Below are 26,732 nucleotides of genomic sequence, written 5' to 3'. Positions count from 1 at the left end.
AGATTACAATGGCGATTATAATCCAGAACACAATCCTCTGTCCTAACTATCCAAACCACCCAAAGCCAAAGTCCCATCCCTCATTTTCATGTAATCTTATCACCTCTCTACGAATGTGATCCACCAGATTATCAATTTTTTTCTGAGTTATCAGGGATGTATGTGCAACAGTCACTTCCAATCAGGGCAGAAGTGCCTCCCTTTTCAGCTAACAAGAAATCAAGAGCCATTCTATTCAGCAGGGCAACCACTCTTATAGCAACCATCTCAGTTTATAATCTGGTTAACAAATTCTACAGTGTCATTAGCTGTCTGCTCAAGCATGTCTCATAGTTCGTGTAGTTCGGTCAAGTTTCCTTTACTATCAGTCAGCATTAGTCTAATTGATCCCCTTCCCAGGAGCCTCCACTGGTTTGATTTTCAACTCCTGACTAATCAAAGATGAATAATCCTTTAGCTGTAAGGTGGAACATAGGGGGTTGCCAATTCAAGGTTTGATCACATTGACTCGTGCCTACTGAGTGGGTTCTTAAAGCATATACTTCCTTTTGGGACTCCAGTATAATTGGGAAGGATCAACCAGGTTGGTTGACGTGTTACATTAAGCCTAGGCCCCCACCATTCCTCAAACCTATTCATATTGTATCCAGCTAATCTCCAATCTCTAACATATTCTGTGTATCTTCACCACGTCCTGTATTATTCCATTTTAGGGCCCACTCTGCTATCTCGTTACTGGTGAATGGGATAGGTCGCACAGGGAAGCCCTTCCCAAGCATCTGGGAATTTGTGTACAAACCCAGCAACTGGATTTATTTACCCTCTCTGCGTATGAGTGAGACATGTATATTAAGGTGTTAGTATGCAGTTTACCATCTACATAATGTTGGCTTAATATGATAATCCATAAGAACAGTAGCGCTGTCATTCTCTTCAGATCAGCGTTTCGCTATTATTCTCAATGTTCCGGATGATGTAGTTTTCACGAGTTGTGTGGATCCCGTTTGGCTTTTCTTTTACTTTAACAGCTGTTCGGGTTGTTAGCAGCACTTGGTAGGGTCCATTCCACCTAGGAGAAAAAGAATCTTTGTCACACATGGCCTGGGCATATTTCAGTGATGCCTCATCTGCCCATATTAAGGCTACTGCCGCTGGAGTCATTGGGGGTTTAGTTCCAGTTGTCATGGGACGTTCCATTAATATCTCATAGGGGGTTAAACCCGTATTACGATTTCTCTGATTTCTCAGGGCACACATTACTATGGGTATGGCATCTGGCCATTGCTGCCCATTTTGTTGACACAGTTTTGTAACTGCAGTTTTAATTATTCCATCCGCCCTTTCCACCATTCCTGAGGATTGTGGCTGATATATGCAATTTCCAATCAAATCCCACGGCTTCGGTTAGGGCTTTGGTCAATTTGCTAGTGAAATGAGTTCCCCTGTCACTGTTACTACCCATTGGTATCCCAAACCGAGGTATTATTTCCTTTAACAGAATATTTACCACTGTTCTAGCATCTCTTTTAGTTGGAAAAGCCTCTACCCACCAGGAAAACATGTCCACTATCACCGTTTATTCCTTTGACAAATTACACATGTGCAGGCTACTTTTTCAATTGTTACCGTAATACCTCGAGCATACTTCCTCCCTTGCCCACATGAGCTTGCCCATGGGCAAGGCGACATAGTGGCAAAAACAGACTTCTGGGCATACTGCGTGGGTATCTGGGTGAATCCAGATAAGGGCAGCAGGGTAGCATGGTGGTTAGCATAAATGCTTCACAGCTCCAGGGTCCCAGGTTCGATTCCCGGCTGGGTCACTGTCTGTGTGGAGTCTGCACGTCCTCCCCCTGTGTGCGTGGGTTTCCTCCGGGTGCTCCGATTTCCTCCCACAGTCCAAGGATGTGCGGGTTAGGTGGATTGGCCATGCTAAATTGCCCGTAGTGTAAAGTAAGGTTAATGGGGGGGTTGTTGGGTTACAGGTATAGGGTAGATACGTGGGTTTGAGTAGGGTGATCATGGCTCGGCACAACATTGAGGGCCGAAGGGCCTGTTCTGTGCTGTACTGTTCTATGTTCTATGTTCTATGATTGTCTTGATAGCAACCTGCTTTTAGCCAAGAGCGATGCTCCTGTAGCGAGGTTTGCTCCTGTGCCTGCTTTAACTTTGGTTCTGTTATGATGGACGGAAGTTCAACTGCAGCATGAGACTTCATCGTCAGCAGTAGTATGCGCTTCACACTTTAATACGGCTATCTTGCTGGGCAGCTGAACAGCATCTAGTAAATTTAAAACCAATTGAGCATGTTTAATAGGTTGGCGGAAGTTATGAATCCCTTGTTTTTCCATAATTGGCCAAAATCATGTACTACCCCAAAAACAGATCGGGAATCATATAAATATTGACTGTTTTATTTTTAGCTAGAATACATGCTTTAGTCAGGGCAAACTATTCTGCCGCTTGAGCAGACATTCCTGGAGGCAGAGCAAAAGCTTCCACTATCTTGAGTGGAGTTACTATTGCATAGCCGGCCAGGAGGGTCGTATCATTTGGTCGGTTTGCTGACCCATCGGTGAAAAAGATGATGTCTGGATTTTCTCGTGGGTGACTCAATAAATCAGGTTGAGGGGTTGTGGTGGCTTCAACCAATTGTAAAATGTCATGATCGTACAGATGTTCTGCTCCTGAGGGTGCGGGTAAGAGTGTTGCAGGGTTGGCAGCTGACGCTCGCTTGTAGGTAAAGTTGGTTTTAGAGAGGATTACTCCGTACCCAGTGTGTCGAGCCGCAGTAAAATACTGTTGCGGATGAAGTAAGTAGCAGCAAAACTGATTTTTTTCTACCATGGCCGCTGTGGCTGCTACTGCTCTTAAGCAACTTGGCATCCCCTTTATCACAGCACATAGGGCCACAGAGTAATAGGCAAGGAGTCTTTCCCTCCTCAATGCTCTTGCACCAGGATCCCTGTTGCAAATCCCCCTGCTTCATTCACATAAAGAGTAAAGGGCTTGCTGAAATTAGGAAGTCCCAAGGCAGGGGTACTAATCATGGCTTGTTTCAAATTACGAAATGCTTGCTCCCTTTCTGGTAACAACTGAAGGGGTGTGCTGTAGGGTAGCCTTGCGCAGTACTGCGTCCATCTCTCTATAGTCTGGTACCCACTGCCTGCAATAGCCCACCATTCCGAGGAAGGTAAGGGTCTCCTTTTCCGTGCACGGTTGGAACCCTTGCTACAGGCTGTTTTCGTTCAGATCCAAGCTTCCGCTGTCCTTGCTGCAGCTGAAATCCCAAATACTGAACTGTCTCCTGACAGAATTGCAGCTTGTCCAATGAGACCCTATGCCCTCTTTCTGCCAGATGTAATAATAACAAAGGGTATTCTGTTGACAAACTAGCCTTCCCTCTGAGGCTATCAATAAATCGTCATCATATTGAGGGAAGGTTGAGCCTGCAGACAACTGGCACTCGTCCAAGTCTTTTTTTATACTGTTGATTCTGATATGTAAAGCAAATAGATATATTGACTTTCCGGGTGCAATGGTATGGAGAAAATGGCTGAGAAAGTATCCGTTGTTTGTGGTATAGAAGACAAAATTACATTTGGGTCCGGTACCAATGGAGCAATAGTGATAACAATTTTATTGATGGCTCTAAGATCTTGCACAAAACACCACTCTTTGGATATTTCTACTTTTGGAACGGGGACTATAGGGGTGTTAGAGGGGCTTTGTGTTCCCTTCAGCACCCCTTGCTGTAATAGTGCATTGATCACTCCCTCTATCCCTTTCTCTGCTTCCGGTGCCAACCTGTATAGTTTTAAGCAGGGGAGGGCAACGTTCTTCTGTAACTGCACCCTATGCAGCACTGTAGCATTGTGGATAACACAATTGCTTCGCAGCTCCAGGGTCCCAGGTTCGATACCGGCTTGGGCCACTGTCTGTGCGGAGTCTGCACATCCTCCCCGTGTGTGCGTGAGTTTCCTCCGGGTGCTCCGGTTTCCTCCCACAGTCCAAAGATGTGCAGGTTAGGTGGATTGGCCATGATAAATTGCCCTTAGTGTCCAAAATTGCCCTTTGTGTTGGGTGGGGTTACTGGGTTATGGGGATAGGGTGGAGGTGTTGACCTTGGGTAGGGTGCTCTTTCCAAGAGCCGGTGCAGACTCGATGGGCCGAATGGCCTCCTTCTGTACTGTAAATTCTATGATATGCGCTGGGGCAGAATGTACCTGTCCAACATGATTTTTTATGTTGGGCCCATAGATGTGCCAGTACCTGGGCCAGGATTGAAGGGAGTAAATGATGGCTCTCTCGGGGAGGTTGTTGTCTTTCAAATATAGTGGGCCATTGCTCCTCTTTCCAGGTCACTTTGCCCTCCTGTTTACCATAAAATTCTATCAGGCAAATTCGTCCGTCCGTTTCAATATAAATCCCAATAATTACTTTTTTCCTTTGGCCTCTTTGATCACTTCTCCCATTTGCTTTGCCTTAGCGGGATGTCTTACAGTCAATGTTAAATGGGGTTCTGAAGTTAAACCATGGGCCGAATGGCCTCCTTCTGCACTGTCAATTCAATGAAAAAGGTCCCTCTGACTATGTGTCAACTGTAGATTATCATAGAATTTACAGTGCAGATGGAGGCCATTCAGCCCATCGAGTCTGTACCGGCAGTTGGAAAGAGCACCCTACCCAAGGTTAACACCTCCACCCTATCCCCATAGCCCAGTAACCCCACCCAACACTAAGGGCAATTTTGGACACTATGGGCAATTTAGCATGGCCAATCCACCTAACCTGCACATCTTTGGACTGTGGGGGGAAACCGGAGCACCCGGAGGAAACCCACGCACACACGGGGAGGATGTGCAGACTCTGCACAGACAGTGACCCAAGCTGGAATCGAACCTGGGACCCTGGAGCTGTGAAGCAATTGTGCTATCCACAATGCTACCGTACTAACATTCCTAATCTCACAACACCGAAAAATAAAAAGGAGTGACATGCAATGATGTCTGCTGTCCTAAGTGACTTTGTGTTTGTAAATTGTTTGTGTGCTCATCCTCACGAGCATACCAAGCCGTGCAATGGGCCACTATATTCTCTCGTCTGGGCTCTATCAGGTGTTTTAATAGCTGTGCCCAAGGGTCATTAATCTTTTGTAAGACTTCCTGCAGTTTTAAAAATTTTGTTTTTTAACAGCGGTACTGTAAGGGTTAACGTTCAGCTGCCAGCATAGAACACAGACACAGAGCGATCGGGCGCAGGCTCAGAAGTTATTAAATTTTGCAGCTGGTGAGCTCGTATTTGAGACAGTTCTACAGACATTCCATTATCAATGCAATGTATTACTGCTCCTAATTTGCAGAGTGTCTGTCTGCCTAATAGGGGAAGGTGTTGCAAGTTGCGGTACATCCTTCCTGGGGGTTAAATGCTTCTTGGCCCCTTGCATGATGGCCTCTTTCCCTCTATTTGCTAACCAGTGTTCGAGGGACTAATTTCCTTCATTCAAATGATCATCATTTGTGGTGATATGCATCACTGTAAATACACACGGGGTTAATGTAAATACACGTAGACTAGACAGACACTAGAGGGAGCACCAGAGACATGACACACAGACAGTCAACCAATAGGCCAATAAGATAGGACACGACCAATGGGCATTCACGATACACACAGGTGACACTACCACAGGGGGGCATTACACCAACCCATATAAAAGGACACAGAACACATGACCTTCCTCTTTCCAGTGGAGACACTCAGTGAGTACACAGGGTTGATTTGAAACACATCACACCCACCACGTGGATTGTAGCAGACTGGTTAGTTAGTCTGAGTAGCTATAGCAGGATTAACAGGAGAGTCGAATCCAAGTAGGAGAATCTTTAACAGTTTAATAAACGTGTTAAAGCTATCTCCAAGTCTGAACCTTCCTTTGTCAGAGTGCACATCAAAGAAGCAGCTTATGCTACGTCAAGAGCATAACAAAACATGGTACCTAGAAGTGACCTGTTGAAACCCTATAGCTCAATTCAACAAAACAGTGACAACCAGCAACAACACCCAGGCAAGATGATCGAGATTCCGGTTCTACAGCGGCTGAGGTGCCACGGCAATCTCAGTGCAAACTGGCGTGCATTCAGGCAAAGGTTTGAGATCTTCCCGGTAGCAGCCGACCTACAAAACGTGGCCAATGCTGAAAAGACAGAGCTTCTGCTCACCATCGCGGGTGCCAGAGCAGAAGAAATCTTCAAAACATTCAAGTTCTCCAAACGGCAAGACAAGAGGGATTTTCAGACACACTGGACAAATTCGAACGATACTGCGAGGAAAAGACAAAGAAACCAACAGAAAATGGTAAAAGAGGCACCAATATTAACCATGAGGCTGGGGTGGGCGAGCAGCAAACGACAATTTTGATTGGTGGCCATCTTGGAAAAGGTGCCGCACATGCGCAGTTGAGAGAAATGCACAAAGTAAAGGAACAGTGATCTGCACATGCGCAATCACTTCCGACGCTCTATGTCACAAGCATTGTGACATCAGAGGCCCCAGACCACGCCCACCTAAAGGGGAAATGTCCCAAAACAAGAAAATTTTTTTTAAAGCCTCAAAACAAGATTCTTTCACCTGGAACGACAGCACAATGCCTGAAATTCGACCAGTAGCTGAAAGTAACCTCCACAGAACCCTGAACAAGCAGTTAGCACCACCCAAAGAGATGATACAGTCTTTGAAGACTACGACTTAGACGATGATTTCATCATTGGAGATGGCGACCCCAGAATCAAATCCGAACCGCAACGAGATGTGTTCTGCAGTGAAGAATCCGACACAGACGTGGATGCGTTCTTCGGATTTGAGGATCTTCAGCCCAGCATATATGACATCCTGACTCATGACTCTTGCTGGATTATGCTGCGGCCTGACGCCAAGAGTCAGAGAGCGGTACAAGCCCACAGAGAGCAGCCTGCTGCCACACAGAGAGTGGTCCACGCACCGCAAAGGGTCCCCGACTCCACACAGAAAGCGATGAAAGATTCCACAGCGAGACAACTCCACACAGAAAGTGACTCCAGTGACACAAGCCTCGACAGCGAGCTCGTGGACAGACTCCACGATAGAAGAAACGCAAGACTCCAGAGCACAATCCTTGCATGAACAAGAAGTGACACAAGCATCCACAGCGAGCTCGTGGACAGCCTCCACGATAGAAGCAACGCAAGACTCCAAAGCGCAGTCCTTGCATGAACAAGACCATGAGGGTCTAGCAACCTCCTCTGAGCAACCAGCAGCAGACGATGCAAGTCTGCCACGCTCGAGTGAACAACAGCAAGATTATGACAGTCTGCCATGCTCAAGTGCACAGCAAGAAGACTATGACAGTCTACCACGCTCCAGTGAACAAGAAGAAGACTCTGACAGTCTACCCAGCTCAAGTGAACGACAAGAAGACACTGAGGCTCTACCCACTGCATGTGCGACAAGTGACGATGGCATCCCACTTCCCATACCAAATGTGCAACGTGACGGACCTCAGCTAGTGTGTACAGAGGCACTCGACAATCACAGTGAGACTACTGGTGACTCCGGTGACACCACGTTACTTCAAACCACATTCGCTCGAGCCTCTCCACAAGCAAATGCATTCCTGAAGGTTTTGACTCCGGACACGGAGCATCACGAAACTTCAGAAGATTCAAGTGAACCTGAAATGACTCCGGACGGGGAGAATCGACAAGCCAAAGCTGATTCAAGTAAGCCAGACATGACTCCAGATGAGGAGCGCCGTAAACTCAGTGACGGCACGCTCAAGGAAACAGCAGATGCCACAAAGCACGCTGACACGCGTAACTGTGCGAAGGACTCATATTATCCACAGAGTGTGGTCCTTGAGCACAGCAAACATGACAACAAAACCAACCAACGCAGCAGCAACATCAAAGACAATAACAAGAAGCGTACCAAAGGCAACAGCGTCGACAACAAGCACGACAAACACAACGCCACTGGAACTACGACTGGTACAACATGGTATGGTATGACTCTGCAAATGCGGGACACTGTTGCTGCTCAGCTCAGTACAATGACATACCATGGCAGAATGACACAGATTGCATATATCGCTAACACAAGCATCGGAAGAAAAAAAGACTCCAAATCAGACAACAAAGTGATGTGACCACTTCTTGGTTCCTTCCGCACAGGGACACTGATGGCATTTACAAAGCAATGCCACCATCAACATCACCACCTCACCAACCAAACAAGAAAGACACTTGACCATAATAATTAATGAATTTTGGACTCATGTATATGATTTAGACTTATTGTTTAATGATCACTGTTATCATAACTTGTACATAGCATCACTTATCTACCTGTTTTTGTTCAATTTTCTTTAACACTACAGAAAATATGTAACACGTAAAAAGGGGATGTGGTGATATGCATCACTATAAATACACAAAGGGTTAATGTAAATACACGTAGACTAGCTAGACACTGAAGGGAACACCAGAGACATGACACACAGACAGTCAACCAATAGGTCAGTAAGATAGGACACGACCAATGGGCATTCACGATACACACAGAGGTGACACTACCATAGGGGGGCATTACACCAACCCATATAAAAGGATACAGCACACATGATCTTCCTCTTTCCAGTGGAGACACTCAGTGTGTACACAGGGATGATTTGAAACACATCACACCCACCACGTGGATTGTAGCAGACTGGTTCGTCAGCCTGAGTAGCTATAGCAGGATTAACAGGAGAGTCGAATCCAAGTAGGAGAATCGTTAACAGTTTAATAAATGTGTTAAAGCTATCTCCAAGTCTGAACCTTCCTATGTCAGAGTGCACATCAAGGAAGCAGCTTATGCTACGTCAAGAGCATAACAAAACATCATTATTGGTAACCCAGCCCCCATTTATACCGTATGGGACTGCAATCCTGTCCTTTAAAGCTGGCCAAGATGCACCATAAGAGTATTTTAGAAGCAGCAAAACATCCCCTGGGAGGGGGCTATAAATAGCACACATTTAAGTCAATATCCAATGATTGATTTTATAGGCATTAGCTATTCTTAGAGACATATATCTTTCTTTGTCAATTCAGAAAAGGTGAACTATCTGCTAAAATGGTTAATGTTTCCTGCCGAACCGAAGGGGTGGAGAACTCAGAATGATGCCATTTACGTCTTTTCACGTAATCTAAAAACTTATTCGTATTAAATTACTTTTATTTGTAAAGGCACTTTCTTTTAAACTGATTTTAATTTCCAAATGTTTCAGTTCATCAGCGAAATCTCAACAAAAATCACTTAAGTTATAATCTCTGATTCACAATGACAGACGATAAAAATATACAAACCCTTAGCACTTCATGCTTTGACTAAAATTAATTGGTTAAACAAAACACACAGATTCTCACAGCTCATAAATATCATAGTTAACTGGTAATCCTATCTCACATACAAATTTGAATTCCCTTTTTCTACAGGAACCCATTTATAACGCTTTTACCTTAATCTTCTATTTACTTTTACTCCCCTGCTTTTTTTCCTGAGAGGGGGTCAGCTTCATTAGATTCCTATGTGGGACATGTAGGTTTTCCAACCTCATTCCGTTGCTTTACGATTGTTTCTTTTCATTTTCTTACTCATTTTGATTCCCTTATCTGTCCTCTTTAAGGAGTTCACCTTCTTTCTCGCTCCGGATGTCTTTACCGAGGCTTCGGGGACAACCTGTGAGGGGGCGTCGAGTTTATTGCTCATTGTTCCTCCTGCAAAATACTTTAGAACATATACATAACAATAACAACGACCGCGGAAATCATTTACAAATACTACATGGAGCGCACACCGGTGTCTAACCTTTCACGAACCTCAAAGTCTTTGTGCTTTTAAATTTTAGTCTCTAAGGCACCTTTTTTCTTCCCATAGAGCTATCATTAATTTATTAATTAAGATAACTCTCCTAGCATGAGTCACTGGCCAGTAATTAAGGCAGCCGAGCAGCAGACCCCCCTTTCAGCTGGGGTCGCGCTATCGCTCTCTCCTTTTCAGCTGAGAGAGTCCTGTTTAGAGATTCGTTTCAGGGTTCACTTCCCGTTAAATTAGGGAAATTGCACTGACTACGCCAATTTGTCGTGGAAATCATAGTAACGACAAATTCCTCGAGGTTCGATTTAAGGAAATTTATTTACACAAATATATTTGCAGAGAGAGAGTGTTCCAGCTGCAAAAGCCAGTGCACTGCACTCTGAGATTCGATTGAAGGAAGCATATCTTTATAGTCTGAAATAACAGCTTGAAGTAAGCAGGCATGTTTATATTAAATAGACCTTGGAAAGTACGTACGATGAAATACGTAGTACATATGTTCTTGCCCTTGGCTAAAAACACCTCGAGTACACATTTTGTTACCTTTCAGAGGACAAAGTGTATTCCTAATAAGGCCGAGATCAGAGTATTTTGCTTATGTTACCTGACCTACTTATTTTAGCCCCAAAACCGTGTTGAACTATAGTCAAGCATTTCCCAGCATGCTTCGAGGTTGGTTTATGTTCATTTCACTTCCACAGTTCTCTATCTCCCTTCTGTATTCTGGCTCACCCATTGGTGAGAGTTATCACTCCTGGGGTGAAGTACCCTTTCCTCATAGTTTTATAAATTACAAAAAAATTGTTTGGGGTTCTTGTCTGGTATTGTAACAAATGTAGGGCTCTGGTTTGGTATCCTGACACTGACCTTTCCCCTCCATCTTCACCCTCTTTGATATACATCCAAAACATTTTTGTCCCAATGTAAACCTTCCCCTGTGCCACTGAGCCATCTGTCAATTATTCTTAAGTTTTGATTTCACTGAGCACTGGCCTTTATTCTCCCTTTATTCGCTCGTTAACATATTCTTTTTTTTTAAATTTAGGCGGCAATTTAGCATGGTCAATCAACCTACTCTGCACTCTTTGGGTTGTGGGGGTGAGACCAATGCAGACACGGGGAGCGTGTGCGAACTCCACCATTAACACATTCTGATATTCTTTATACCACTACCAGCACCATCTCCCACCATTAACACTTCCTCTGTTTGGTGACTGAGACACCTTTGTTGCAATCTCTCCCAGCTCCCACCTATCACTGACCTTCCGCTCTGCTGCATTCCTCCCTGTACAGTAAATAATCCTTCACATCTTTCCCTCTCTTTAGCTCTGAAGAGCCATACGGACTTGAAACGTTCACCCTATTGTCTCTCTCCACAGAAGCTGCCAGACCTGCTGAGTTTTTCCAGCATTTTTCTCTTTTGTTTCAGATTTCCAGCATCCTCTGTATTTTGCTTTCATTCGTTGCGCACTACTTGCTGAAGTAGTTTGCGTGAATGTTAAAAATCACCAAGGGATCGGTCGAAGAGCAATTGGGTGTCACCCATGGGTTTGTGGTTGAATTTTCTTGAGTCAGGTTAGAATGATAGAATCATGGAATTATTACAGTGCAGAAGGAGGCCATTCAGCCCATTGAGTGTGACTGACCCTCCGAAAGAGCCCCCTGCCTAGGCCCACGCCCCACCCTATCATATAGAATTTACAGTGCAGAAGGAGGCCATTCGGCCCATCGAGTCTGCATCGGCTCTTGGAAAGAGCACCCTACCCAAGGTCAACACCTCCACCCTATCCCCATAACCCAGTAACCCCACCCAACACAAAGGGCACTTTTGGACACTAAGGGCAATTTATCATGGCCAATCCACCTAACCTGCACATCTTTGGACTGTGGGAGGAAACCGGAGCATCCGGAGGAAACCCACGCACACACGGGGAGGATGTGCAGACTCCGCACAGACAGTGACCCAAGCTGGAATCGAACCTGGGACCCTGGAGCTGTGAAGCAGTTGTGCTACCCACAATGCTACCGTACTATCCTCGTAACTAAACCTAAATTAGATAAATAAAAGCAAATTACTGCGGATGCTGGAATCTGAAACCAAAGAGAAAACACTGGAAAATCTCAGCAGGTCTGGCAGCATCTGGAGGGAGAGAAAAGAGCTAACGGTTCGAGTCCAGGTGACCCTTTGTCAAAACTAAAAGGCAGAGAAAGTGGGAAATATTTATACTGTGGAGTGAGAATGAAAGATGAGTCATAGCCACAGATACCAAGGGAAAAGAGTGCGAATGGTCACAGAAACCAAGGGGACATCAGAGGGTAAACTGTGACAGATGTAGATGTGAGGGGAGGGGAAGGGGGAGCAAAGGAGAGAAAGGGTAAGGAAAGGTGGATAAGATGGGGGGGTAAATATATATAAAGAAATAAATAAATGATTGATTGTAGGAATGAGACAAATCTTGAGACCGAGAAGGTGTAATTCTAAAATCTGTGTCTCTGTTTCCATAGGAGGTGCTGTTTAACTCCATGTTGGTATGCCTGAAGGTTCGCTCTGTTCTGCTAAAGAGGCACTTGGTGTGGAAGGTCAGTACCTGCTTTATTTAATATTTTCACATTGAAGGACGGAATGTGCAGGATGGAAACACTCCATCTGGCCGAGCAGGCGTGTGCCTGTATCTGTGCTCCGTATGAGCCTCCTCCAACCTTACTGCACCCAGCCCTGTCAGCATACCATCGGGGAATGGTAGTTATGGCCAAGGTCAGCCCTGCCAGTGACGGGCATCATCGCGGGCGGGGTGGCACATTTGGACTTTCTAAATTTTCCTGCTCCACCCATGATGCTGCCGACTGCTGGTGAGGCCAAGAGACCAGGACTTCTATGAGCCAGAGCCATAAATCTGATCTCACCATGGCAGCGGGGGGGAACTGAAAACTCAATTCATTCAATAAATCTGGAATACAAAGCTCGCATTAGCTAACTGGATTGGCGTCAAACCCCATCTGGCTCAATCATGTCCTTTCAGAGAAGGTAATTCACTGTTCTTACCTGGTCTGGCCTACCTCTGACTCCAAAGCCAGAGCAATGTGGTTGACTATCCGTCAAAATGGTCCAGCTCAGTCGAATCAAACCATGATGGAAAAACGTGATGAGAATAAATCCAGACCGTTCCTACTGATAAGGGTATGCCCAGTCCAGTCAATGCTGCAAAGCTCATCTCTCTGTGTGGGGATGAATGAGAATTGGGAGAACCTCAATTGAATATTGAATATATTCAATGATATATTCATTGAATCCTAACTTTCAGTCACACCTTTTGTAGGTTCTGTATTTATCTTGGTGACAGGACTGACCGAACACAGAGCTCAGGACTTCTCCAATATGGGTGGAAATGCCAGGCAGCAATCATGGAAATTTGTCTGTCCTGATGATGTGGCGTGACTGACATCGACATCAATGTTGAATGAAGCAAATAGGACACTTACCATTGATTGGGATTACTACAACGCTGCTTCCAGACCTGTCGTCCAAACCCCAATCTAGAGAATTCAGTTGTGTTGAAATTTCCTCTGAACAGTAACATTGCTGGGGGAAAGCTCAATGTTTCCTTTTGTGGAAGGTGATGTGCCCATACCCACCCCTGTCCAGCCAAAATAGCAGCGTTGTCACACAGGACAGGAGTTTCACTTATTGATCTCATCTCGCCATCGCAGAAGAAAATGTGAAAATATAAGGTTGAACTGGACACCAATTCACACATAAAATCATAGGGCGAAATTCTCCGACCCCCACGACGGGTCGGAGAATAGCGGGAGGGCCTTCCCGACATTTTTCCCGCCCTCCCGCTATTCTCCCCCCCCCCCAACTCCCGACACGAATCGCTGCCGCCGTTTTTTTACGGCCGGCAGCGATTCACAGCTGTTCGATGGGCCGAAGTCCCAGCCCTTTACGCTGTTTTTACGAACGGCAAACAGACCTGGTCTGGCCGTTCGTAAAAACGGCGGGAATAACTCGCTTTTTATAACCATGGCACCGATTGGCACGGCAGTACCACGGCCGTGCCAAGGGTGCCATGGGCCCGCGATCGGTGGGCACCGATCGCGGGCAGCGGGCCCGATGCCCGCGCACTATTTGTCCTTCCGCCGCCCCGCAGTATCCATTCGCGCGGCGGCTGAGGGGCATCCCGGCCCGCGCATGCGCGGGTTTCGCGCAAATACGCGATGACGTCATCCGCGCATGCGCGGGTTGGAGTCTTCCAATCCGCGCATGCGCGGCTGACGTCATATGACGCGTCAGCCGGCGCTAACTCCGGCAAGCGGGCTTAACTAAATTTGTTAAGCCCGTGATGCCGGAGCTTGCGGCGTCGGGCTGCTAGCCCCGACCGGGGACCAGAATCGGTTCCCGGTCGGGAAGGGGCGCGCTGGCGTCAAACCCGCCCGGGTTTGACGCCAGCCTTACGATTTCTCCCGTTTTGGGAGAATCGCGCCCATAGACTTTACAGTGCAGAAGGAGGCCATTCGGCCCATCGAGTCTGCACCGGCCCTTGGAAAGAGCACCCCACTTAAGCCTACACCTCCACCCTTTCCTCATAACCCAGTGACCGCAACTAAACTTTTTGGATCCTAAGGGCAATTTATCATGGCCAATCGACCTGACCGGCATATCTTTGGACTTTGGGAGGAAACCGGAGCACCCGGAGGAAACCCACGCAGACATGGGGAGAACGTTCAGACTCCTGACAGACAGCGACCCAAGCTGGGAATTGAACCTGGGACCCTGGAGCTGAGAAGCAACCCTGCTAACCACTGTGCTACCATGCTGCCCCAAATGGGCCTGTCCCCACGGTCATCATTGGGGGAGGCAAAGGCAGAATGCTTCACATGCAGCAATGGCCCTGGTCTACTCTTGTTGCAGAATACTACTGTGCCACATGGTCCTGCAGTCGCCACACAAAGATCATGGATGTGCAGCCTCCATGAGGACAAAGTCAGGGGGATTTAAGTCCACATCAACTGAGTGACTCCTAGTGCTGCCTCATGTTACAGGCAAACCTCCCACCCCACCAAATCTTTCACCATGGCGTCATCGCGTTCCATGAGATGGAATGAAATCATGAGAAATCCTGGGCGGGATTCTCTCAGCCCGGGGATGGACCGGAGAATCCCCGCGATTGGCGCGAATCGTGCCACGCCGCCCCGACACCGGCACGTGATTCTCTGCAGAGCGGAGAATTGGCGCCATTGGTCCCAGCGTGGTTGGTGCGGCGCTCGCCGGGGTCTGTTCTATGCGCCAGCCCGCCGATTCTCAGCCATCGTAATATCACTGAGGCCCGCCGGCGCCATCCACACCTGCTCTCAGACGGCAGGAACTCGCCATGGAAGGGTCAGGGGCGGCCGGTCGGGGTGTGGGGGATCCGACCCCGGGGGGAGCCTCTGTTGTGGCCTGGTCCGCAATCGGGACCCACAGATTTGCTGGCCGGTCTCTCTGGCAGGGCAGGCGGATTGAACACGCTAAATTGCCCCTTAATTGGAAAAATGGAATTGGGTACACTAAATTTTGAAACAAAAAAAAAAGAATGTGCAAACTCCACACAGACAGTGACCCGGGGCCGGGATCGAACCTGGGACCTTGGTGCCATGAGGCAGCAATGCTAACCACTGCGCCACAGTGCTGCCCATGGTGGACATTTAAACAACTAACAGGAGGAGAAGGCGCCATGAACATCCCCAACCTGAATGATGTGGGGAGCCCAGAACGTCAGTGCAAAAGACAAGGCTGAAGCATGTGTAGCCAACTCCAGCCAGAAACGCTGAGTGGATGATCCACCTGAGCCTCCCTCCCAAGGTCTCCAGAATCCCAGATGCCAGCCTTCAAACAATTGGGTTCATTCGACATGATATGAAGAAATGACTGAAGGAACTGGATATGCAGAGGCGATGGAACCTGACAGTATTCCAGCAATAATATTGAAGACGTGTGCTCCAGAACTAGTTGCAAGCTTAGCCAAACCATTCTGGTACAGCACGCCCACAGCACAGGCCCGCCTGCAGATCGGTGGGCTAAATTGGCATCTACTTGACAATGTGGAAAATTGCCCAGGTGTGTGGGACTAATCCAATCGCGGCAATTGCCCCCATTTCAGCTCACTTTCAATCATCAGTAAAGTGATGGAAGGTGTTGTTGACGGTGTTATCAGTGGCACTTACCCAGCAATAACCTGCTCACGGACGCCCATTTTGGGTTCTGACCTCATTGTAGCCTTGTCTGAAAGGCAAACAAAAGAGCTGAACTCCAGAGGTGAGAGTGATTGCCCTTGACGTCAAGGCAGCTTTTGACCAAATATCAAGGAGAATCAGCAAAACTAAAGTCAAATAGAATTAGGCGGGTTGGGGGGGGGGGGGGGGGGGGGGCAAATACTCCACAGTTTGGAGTCATACCTGGCATAAAGAAAGATGGTGGTGGTTGGAGGACCATCGGCTCAGGCCCAGGATAACACTGCAGGAGTTCCTCAGGGCAGTGTCTTGGGCCCAACCATCTTCAGCTGCTTCTCCTTACCTCCATCATGAGGTCAAAATTAGGGATTTTCGCTGATGATTTTATGGTATTTAGTGCCATTCACAATTTCTTAGATAAAGAAACAAGTCTGTGACCGTACGCAGCAGGACCCAGGCAACATTCAAGTTTGGGCTTGTAAGTGGCAGATAACATTTGTGCCACACAAGACCCAGGAAATTACCATCTCCGTCAAAAGAGAATCTAACCATTTCCCCATGACATTCAACAACATTACCCATCGCCAAAGTCCCCGACCATCAACATTATTAATACAATTTTAACTGGAGGAGCCATATCAATAACATGGCTACAGAAACAGATCAGAGGCTGAGAATTCTGCTGCGGGTAACTCAACTGACTTCCCAAAACCAGTCCACCATCGACAAGAAACACATCAGAGGCGGGATTCTCCTGCAGTTGGTGGGATGGCCCGACACCAGCACCAAGAACGGCACGAACCACTCCGGCGTCGGGCCACCCGGAAGTTGCAGAATCCTCTGCACTCCGGGGGCTAGGCCGGTGGCATAGGGGTTGACGCCGTGACAACTGGCGCCGAACAGCCGGCGCGCGTTGGTGCATGCTCAGAACCACCTGCGAGTTTCCGCGCATGTGCAGACCGGCCGGCGTGTTCCTGCGCATGCGCAGGGGGGTTCATCTCCGCGCCGGCCATGGTGGAGTCCTACAGAGGCCGGTGCGGAAGGAAGGAGTGACCCCACGCCACAGGCCCTCCTGCAAATTGGTGGGCCCCGATCGTGGGCCATGCCACAGTGCCCCCCCCTCACCCTCGGGGGCCGGAACCCCACCCCCACCCCCCCCCCCCCCCACCCCCCGAGGACCACACCAGCCGGCCTACCAGCCAGGTCCCGCCGTGTGGGACCATGTCCATTTCATGCAGGCAGGACTGGCCAGAAACTGATGGCTGTTCGGCCATTGGGGCCCGGAGAATTGCCGGGGAGGTCGCCGCTAATGGCCCCCCGACCGGTGTGGCGTAAACCTCTGCCCAAAAACCGGCGCCGGAGAATAAGGCAGCCGGCATCGGAGTGGCGGGGCGGGATTCACGCCGCACCCCGGGGATTCTCCGACCCGGTGGGGGGTCGGAGAATCCCGCCCCAGGAGTCTGATGGAATACTCCCCGTTTGCCTGGATGAGTGCAACTCCAACAACACTGAAAAAACTTGACAAAATCAAGGACACAGGAACCCTCTTACTTGTCACCTTATCCAACATCTTAAACATACATTCCCTCTACCACATTGGCTGCTTTAATCTATGAGATGCACTGCAGCAAATTGCTAAGCCTCTTTCAGTCACACCTTCATGACCTCCACCAGTGAGAAGAACACGGTCTGCTGATGCGTGAGAGCACCACCAACATCCTGACTTTAGAAATATATTACTGCTCCTTCGTCATTGACTCCACAGGGAGTGACTTCTGGATCAGGTGCTTCATGTTTGTCGGGGATACTTGGAGGGGTGATGTATGCAAGGAGGGATACCTGCATCGGGTGCTCCCTGTGGATTCGGGCTCCTGGACGCATTGGTCTACCCAGAAAGGGACCATTGGCTTGTTTCTTACAGATAATGAAAGTTCCATTGTGCATGTTTTTGGTGAAAATCTTTGCCTCTTTGTGGCTGCTGGTGAAAATATTCACGAATAGACCTTTGAGTGAGTAAAGAAATAATTTATTAATTTTCAGAGCTCTGGGAGAAAAGGTCTTTGACCCCCATGGTCTCTGCCGCACCTTTTCTCGCCTGAGCTGAGGTCACACTGGATTAATATACAGAAGGAAAGCAGAATTAGTTTGCATTCACATTTCCATATACCCAATTAATTTGGTTTGAGTCACAATTCATAACATGCATCTTCAATGCCATAAATGGCTACAGGTTAGCTCCCATAGCCTCTAATTCGCAGTTTGCCTTACTTGATCAATTCATTACATAGATAACAGTTACGTAAAGTCATGGGGTCAATAGTCCAGCCATGTTGAACATGTCCTTCCTCATTCCTTGCTAGTTCCTTAATTTGAGGCCCCTTTGTCAGTTACAAGTAGCTAAGAATACAGACATTGGGCAAAGGTTGCCAATGGCTCATTGTCTCTCCGGATGCATCTGGTTGTGGATCACATGTTTTGCACAAAGCTTTACTACTTCAGCAGCAGACATTGATAATAACATAGGGTCAAGAACATTGACAGAGTCCATTTTGTATCAGGCAGCGTCCATTTTGTAACTTCTGTAGTCCATTCGGAATTCTACCTCTTCATGGCCATTCAACTCCTTTTAAAGTGGCTCTGTCAAGATGAATTCTATGCAGTGTAAGAGTCATACCTGTTTATTTCCTTTCTTCTTTTATTATTTTGGTCCGTGGACCCATAATCGGGATGTATCTTTAGCAGAAGACTTAAGGTACATACAGCCTGCTCATCAGGATGCTGTGTGCTGTATTTGGAAGGGAGAAACCAGACTCTTTGGTACCGAGTGGATGTTAGGAACCACCATTGGAGGAAGTCGGTTTGATTGGATAACTGGCAACTGATGGATTGGCCAGCGACAGTGTTCTGCCTGACAAGTCAGTGATTGGTTCCTGTGTGATGCTTTCTGAGAGAACTTAGCAGAAGTGCTCAAAACTTGGAAGTGAAAGGAACTCTCTCTCTCTCTCTCCTGCTTGCTGAAGTGAAAGGACTGCTTTATGCTTCTAAAAGCAGTGAGTATCTGGCACATCCTTTGCTGTAAACCTGCATTGATGCTGAATTTGCAGAGAAAGTAGATAACCTTACCAGGGAAAACCATCTCCAGCCTAGAAGGAGGAAGTACCAAAACGAAAGCCTGAACTTCAGAAAGACATTGATTGGAAGTTATCCCAGTATATCAGAGATACTGACCTTTTATTTTATTAATATTTCTTTCCCTTTCCACCACCCTACGTCTGTGTTGTTTGTGTGTGTCTGTGTGTGTAGAGAGTGGGGCAAGTTGCGAAAGGGACGTTTAAAAAGGGACAATAGATCGTTACATTTTCTTTCCGTAATTATCATACTGCATATAATAAAAGGTTAATTGGGTTTTAAAGTTACAAACCTGGTGACTGTAGTTTATTGAGCTAAACTAAGGACCACGGATATTTTAAATCAAATCTAATTTCACCTGTGTTGTCACTTGGTGTGAAGTGACCAGGCACTTGCCCAGGGAGCCGTGACACGGGACAAAACTGGACATGCTTGTGGTCACTTGAAATTCTTTTGATGAACTTTGCTGTGAGAGTTATGGGGTGGGATTCTCCATTGGCTGACGTTGAAATCGCAAACCGCGATTGGACGGAGAATTTAGAGTACCCAATTATTTTTTCCAATTAAGGGGCAATTTAGAATGTTCAATCTACCTATCCTGCACATTTTTGGGTTGTGGGGGTGAAACCCACACAGACACGGGGAGAATGTGCTAACTCCACACGGACAGTGACCCAGGGCCAGGTTTCGAACCCGGGTCCTCAGCGCCGTAGGCAGCAATGCTAACCACTGTGCCACCGTGCTGCCCGATGGGCCGAATTCTTGACAGTGCGGTTCATTTGTGCTTTTAAAAATCGCGAAACCAGTGTCATGGTTGAGGAGGGGGATAGAGCAGGTAGGACACAGAGGTGCGACTGTGGCCTGCCAGGCCAGTGGCTGGCAAGGCTGGGTGGGGGAGGGGGGGGGGGCGCTTCTGGGGGAATGGGCCGTGACACTCCATGGGACTGGGGGTGGTGTCCAGTCACGGACCACCATTACGGCGGCCTGCAAGGCAGCCATCTTCCTGCACACCCCACTAACCACCCACCTTGGCTCCTGGTTCTGCAGAATGACACTGGCCGCATGGGTGCCTCCACCACCCCACCCTCTGCCATACCATCAAACTTCCACCCGCTGGGGGGGCATTAGATGGCCCATCCAAGGGCAACGCCCATTGTAGCCACGACGGGAGTGCCGGACGGGGGGCCATGGAGTGTACCATTGGCAAGGGCAGCGGGAGCCGCCGGTACCCCTGGCATCAGGGACCGGCACCAGGGCCAAAGGCCCCCATGGCGCCGGGCAACGATGGGGCCAAGAGTGCGGAGATGGGGGGGGGGGGGGAAGACATGCCGGGGCGGAGCCCACAGAGCCAACAGGGGCCATCATGTAGTCCGGTGGACCTGTTTGGGCACGGGGATATGCACCATGTTAACATGTTGGCCTTTCACCCCCCTGCAGACAATAGATCTTGCAATCCAACCAGCAATGGTGACCTTCCTTTCTATTGCCATTGCCCTGGGGGCTGCCCTGCAGCTGTACGAACTGGAGCTGCTCAAGGAGTAGCTGCAGCAGCGGAGCATGCAGCAGAGAAGCAGGAGGCAGCTGCCCAGGATGGAGAACGAGCTGCACAACAGGCCGAGGAGGAGGTGCCAAGGAGGTGCCGTGTGAGGCCTCGGGTGTACCGGCAGTGCCTGTCATTCGAGGAACTGCTGGACCGGGCATGCCGTCAAAGACTCCGGCTGAGCAGGGAGACAGTGCGACATATCTGCCAGATCATGGCACACCTGGCATCGCAATGGGTATGAGGGAAGGACACCCGCTCCCGGTGACTAAGGAACTGGCTGGGCAACAGGAGACAGAGAGTAGTAGTGGAAGGGAGTTTCTCAAATTGGAGAACTGTGACCAGTGGTGTTCCACAGGGATCTGTGCTGGGACCACTGTTGTTTGTGATATGCATAAATGATCTGGATGAATGTATAAGTGGTCTGATTAGCAAGTTTGCAGATGACACTAAGATTGGTGGAGTAACAGATAGTGAAGGGGACTGTCAGAGAATACAGCAGAATATAGATAGATTGGAGAGTTGGGCGGAGAAATGGCAGATGGAGTTCAATCCGGGCAAATGCGAGGTGATGCATTTTGAAAGATCCAATTAAAAAGCCAACTATACGGTAAATGAAAAAGCCTTGGGGAAAATTGATTTGCAGAGATCTGGGTGTTCAGGTCCATGTACCCTGAATGTGGCCTCACAGGTTGATAGAGTGGTCAAGAAGGCATACAGCATGCTTTCCTTCATCGGACGGGGTATTGAGTACAAGAGTCGGCAGGTCATGTTACAGTTGTATAAGACTTTGGTTCGGCCACATTTGGAATACTGCGTGCAGTTCTGGTCGCCACATTACCAGAAGGATGTGGATGCTTTAGAGAGGGTGCAGAGGAGGTTCACCAGGATGTTGCCTGGTATGGAGGATGCTAGCTATGAAGGGAGGTTGAGTAGATTAGGATTATTTTCATTAGAAAGATGGAGGTTGAGGGGGGACCTCATTGAGGTCTACAAAATCATAAGCGGTATAGACAGGGTGGATAGCAAGAAGCTTTTTCCCAGAGTAGGGTCTCAATTACTAGGGGTCACGAGTTCAAGGTGAGAGGGGGAAAGTTTCACGAGTTCAAGGTGAGAGGGGGAAAGTTTAAGGGAGATGTGCGTGGAAAGTTCTTTACACAGAGGGTGGTGGGTGCCTGAAACGCATTGCCGGCGGAGGTCGTAGAGGCGGGCACGATAGCGTCATATAAGTGTAGCTAGACAGATGCATGAATGGGCAGGGAGCAGAGGGATACAGATCCTTAGAAAATAGGCGACAGTTTTAGATAGAGGATCTGGATCGGCGCAAGCTTGGAGGGCCGAAGGGCCTGTTCCTGTGCTGTAATTTTTCTTTGTTCTTTGTTCTTTGTGACAGTCGCCCTAAACCTTTACGTGACGGTCCTTCCAGGTGCCAAGTGGGGAACTGTGCGGGATCTCACAGACCTCAGTCCACAGGCGGCTCAATACATCCATTTCAATGTGGACTGGGTCCACCAGGATGCCCGGGCAGTGGGGTTCACCGCCATCATCAGGATGCCCCGAGTCCAAGGGGTGATCAATGGGATGTATGTCCCCCGACGAGCAGCTGCAGATAATAGGCTGCTCTACATCAACTGAAAGGGGATCTGTTAATGAACATGCAACTGACATCTGACCATCAGCTGTGCATCATACACGTCTGTGCCCGATACCCAGGCAGAGTGCACGGTGCATTCATCCTGGCACACGTGATGTTTGAGACCGCTTTGGAGGGGCCCTCCAGTATGATGCTGAGAGGGTCGTCTGCATCATGGTGGCCTGCATCCTCCACAACGTCTCGCAGCAGACCGGTGATGTGCTAGAGGACGAGGATGAACACCAGGTGTCGTCCGAAGAGGAGGACGCGGGGGAGGGAAAAGATGGGCAGGACATGGGTCCCAAGCACACTTCCTCCCCCACCCCACACTGTCACTCTCCTCTTCCCCCCCCCACACTGTCACTCCCCCCCAAACTGTCACTCTTCCCCCCCACCCTGTCACTCTTCCCCCCCACCCTTTCACTCTCCTCTTCCCCCCCCCACACTGTCACTCCCCCCCAAACTGTCACTCTTCCCCCCCACCCTGTCACTCTCCTCTTCCCCCCCCCCACCCTGTCACTCTTCCCCCCCACCCTGTCACTCTCCTCCCCGCCACACTGTCATTCTCCCCCCCCCCCCCCCCCCCCCCCACATTGTAACTCTACCGCCCCCTCCCATGAAGTGTTGGCTAGTGTAGACTTGAGAGATGAACAGACACTTCCAACACTGATGAAGGTTCAACTCAATTTTATTAACTACTTCTAACTAACTAACACACGATGGCTGTGGGTCTAAATGATGCTAACTTAAACTAGAGACCTGGGGCGCAATTCTCCGCTGCCCACGATGGGTCGGAGAATGGCAGGAGGGCGTCCCCGACATTTTTCACACCCTCCCACTATTCCTCCCCCCCCCCCGCCCCCAGGGCCGCCCCACGACACGAATCGCTGCTCGTCGTTTTTTACGGCGAACAGCGATTCTCCCCAGGCCGATGGGCCGCGTTCCCAGGCCTTTACGGCCGTTTTTACGGCAGCAAACACACCTGCTTGCTGCCGTCGTAAAAACGGCCGCAACATGCCCGTTCTGGGCATCCAGGGCCCCGATTGGCACGGCAGTACCACGGCCGTGCCAAGGGGGCATGGGCCTGCGATCGGTGCCCGCTGTAATGGGACCGGAGTGCACCGTAATGGACGCACTCTTTCTCCCTCTGCCACCCCGCAGGATCAGTCCGCGGGGCGGCGGAGGGAGATGACGGCCCCGCACACGCGCGGGTTGGAGCAGTCCAATCCGCGCATGCGCGGCTGACGCTATCGTGCGCGTCAGCCGGCGTGACGCTTGGCGCGCGGACTTAGCTGCTAGCCCCGCCCGGAGAGGGAGAATTGGGTACCGGGAGGGGGCGCAGAGGCTGCCGTGAAACACGGCCAGTTTCACGGCAACCTTTACGACTCGCTGCATTTGCGGAGAATCGCGCCCCTAGGCCTTGTCCGAACCAGTTGATTCTCTCAGCACGTGTTGTGAGTCTGTGCTGGGCTGGATGAGTTCTTGTCACACTCAGAGGCAGCACCCAGAATGAACGGGAACCGTGGTGCCCTCTGCCTTTATAGTGTGTGTATTCTAACTGGTGATTGGCTGCGATGTTTGTACATGTTGCTTGCTCCCTGTGTGTGTCCATCAGTGTGTGTCTGCACCATGATATACTGGTGTATATTATGACACCCCACACTGTCGCTCTCCCCCTCACATTGTTGCTCTCCCCTCAACACAGTGACACTCACCCCCTCCCCCACACTGTCACTCTGCCCCCTACACTGTCACTCTCTCCCCCCACCCACACTGTCACTCTCCCCCCCACACTGTCACTCTCTTTCCCCCCACCTACACTGTCACTCTCCCCCCCCCACACTGTCACTCTCTTCCCCCCACCCACACTGTCACTCTCCGCCCCACACTGTCACTCTCCCCACCCCACACTGTGACTCTCCTCCCCACCCACACTGTCACTCTTCGCCCCCCCCACACTGTCACTCTCCCCACACTGTCACTCCCCCGCCACCCTGTCACTCTCCCCCCCCACACTGTGACTCCCACCCCACACTGTCACTCTCCTCCCCACCCACACTGTCACTCTTTACCCCCCACACTGTCACTCTCCCCACACTGTCACTCCCCCTCACCCTGTCACTCTCCCCCCCCCACCGACACTGTGACTCCCACCCCACACTGTCATTCTCCTCCCCCCCCCACACTCTCACACTCCTTCTCCCCCCGCACTGTCACTCTCCTCCCCCCCCCCACCCTGTCACTCTCCTCCCCCTCCCCAACACTGTCACTCTCCTTCCCCCCCCCCCCCCCCCTGACACCGTCACCGTCTCTCCCACACACACACGCACACACTCACACAGTTAGTAATTTTCACACACTTAATGTGTAACTGAAACCTAGTTAAGGGAGTAGGAGCGGTGAGGTTAGTAGTTTTTGTGAGTGTATGGTGAGTGGCTGTTTTAGTTGTGACCAGGACAGAAAGCAGTGTCACACCATGTCCTGTGCACCCTCATTATCCCTTCAAATTATCTGTGATTGGCTGGGACTGGTACATTCCATCCACAGCTCGCTCACTTGGGCCCTGACCTTCCTCTCCTGTAGGAAGTGTCCTTCAGCGAGACATACGACTGTGTGATAGCTGCAATTTGAATCTGAGAGCTTTGCAGTGAGCAGCCGCTGTCTGCCTCAACTGGGGAGGCTATTTGACCTTTATTTAGCTGTTGCCTCTCAATCACGCCTCGATCCTCTTCTATCCTTCAGGCATTGTTGACTTTAATTGCCACAGGTGATGACTGTCCACCGATCATCCACAGATCAGCCATGATCTTGTTGAATGGTACAGCAGGCTCGAAGGGCCGAATGGCTAACCCCTGCTCCTATTTTGTATGTTTGTTCAGGGGCAGCTCGAAGGAGTTGATAAAGGCCAGCCTTGCCAGTGACGGCCTCAACTTTGAAAAAGAAATCTGGGGCATTTTGATCTTAAATGGGTCCATTCCGGGGCAGCTTGTTGGCGCAGTGGTTAGCACTACTGCCTCACGGCACCAAGGTCCCAGGTTTGATCCTGGCTCTGGGTCACTGTCCGTGTGGAGTTTGCACATTCTCCCCGTGTTTGCGTGGGTTTTGCCCCCACAACCCAAAGATGTGCGGGTAGGTGGATTGGTCACGCTAAATTGCCTATTCATTGGAAAAAATTAATTGGGTATTCTAAAATTTAAAAAATAAAATAGATCAGTTCCAAAATGACTAATACACTTACTCACTGAGATAATTGTCAAGGACATTGGTGAGGTTCGATGTGGGGAGGATGGGGACGAAAGGTGCTGTTGAACTTAATGGAGGGAGTCTGTGAGCTTTGGTAGCAGATGGAACTGATCTGATGGGCAGAATCCTCCTCCGTTCACAGACTAATCCAACTGATGCTGACCAACTGGGATAGGCGTTCCTGAAAGCCGGAAGGTGACCTCTGAATCCCCCTCTGTAACTTTGTTTATTGCAATTACCAAAAACAAAACATGTCCTGGCTTCGGGAAACAAGCCGGCCGATGGGTAATTGGGATCACTCGGAGGTCGGAGAAGAAGCTCTTTTGACTCTGGAAAGCCAGATTTAAAGGATTCAAAAAAAGGTGATTATTAGTTTTGCAATATCACAAAGATGTTCGTGGGATCTTGCTGTGCGCAAATTGCCATTTGGTTTTGCCACATTACAACCACATCTCAAAAATATTTTGTTAGCTGTCAAGCACCTCGGGACATCCTGAGGTTGTGAAAGGCGCTAGAGGAATGCAAATCCTTTTTCGATACTCTGCAGAATGAGGAAAAGGCTTGCATTTATATAGCACCTTTCCTAACTTCAGGGCATCTGAAAGTGCTTTGCAATCACTATGACAATGGAAGAAATGTGATAACCTATTTGCACACAGCAAGCTCCCATGAAAAGCAATATGATAATGACCTGATGATCTGTTCCAGTGATTTTTATAGAGGTATAAGAATTGGCCAAAGCACGAGAGATAACTCCTCTGCTGTTCTTCAAAATAGCGCCATGGGATCTTTCACATCCACCAGAGAGGGCCAAGGTGTTCTTGGTTTAATGCCTCATTTGAAAGTCAGCACCTCAGACGGTGCTGCACTGCCTCAGTACTGCACTGGGATGTCAGGCTGGATTTTTTTTCTTGTGTGTCTGTTCAAGCCTTTGGAGTGGAATGTGAACCCATGATCTTCTGACTCGGGTGAGAGTGTGACCAACTGAGCCACTGCTGAACTACCACAGGATATTTTTCTCATTCAAGGTGCTATATACATGCAATTTGTTCCATACAGTGAAAACCCAAGGTGATATTAATACAG

The 26,732-nt window shown here is 49.0% G+C and overlaps 1 protein-coding gene across 2 annotated transcripts in view; it reads left to right on the top strand.

The window, feature by feature from the left end:
* The window catches only part of LOC119956761 (pleckstrin homology domain-containing family G member 3-like), a 299,355-nt gene that overhangs the window by 83,776 nt on the left and 188,847 nt on the right, over nucleotides 1-26,732 (top strand). For both annotated transcript variants that reach the window (XM_038784155.1, XM_038784182.1), the window contains exon 2: nucleotides 12,400-12,474. In XM_038784155.1, coding sequence (XP_038640083.1) covers nucleotides 12,426-12,474 — 49 coding nt within the window. In that variant the 5' untranslated portion in view covers nucleotides 12,400-12,425. The remainder of the gene's footprint in view (nucleotides 1-12,399; nucleotides 12,475-26,732) is intronic.

The sequence above is a fragment of the Scyliorhinus canicula genome, chromosome 2 (assembly GCF_902713615.1).
Source record: "Scyliorhinus canicula chromosome 2, sScyCan1.1, whole genome shotgun sequence".
NCBI lineage: Eukaryota > Metazoa > Chordata > Chondrichthyes > Carcharhiniformes > Scyliorhinidae > Scyliorhinus > Scyliorhinus canicula.
Note: the sequence above shows the minus strand (reverse complement) of the source record. Positions and strands in the feature narration are given on the sequence as shown.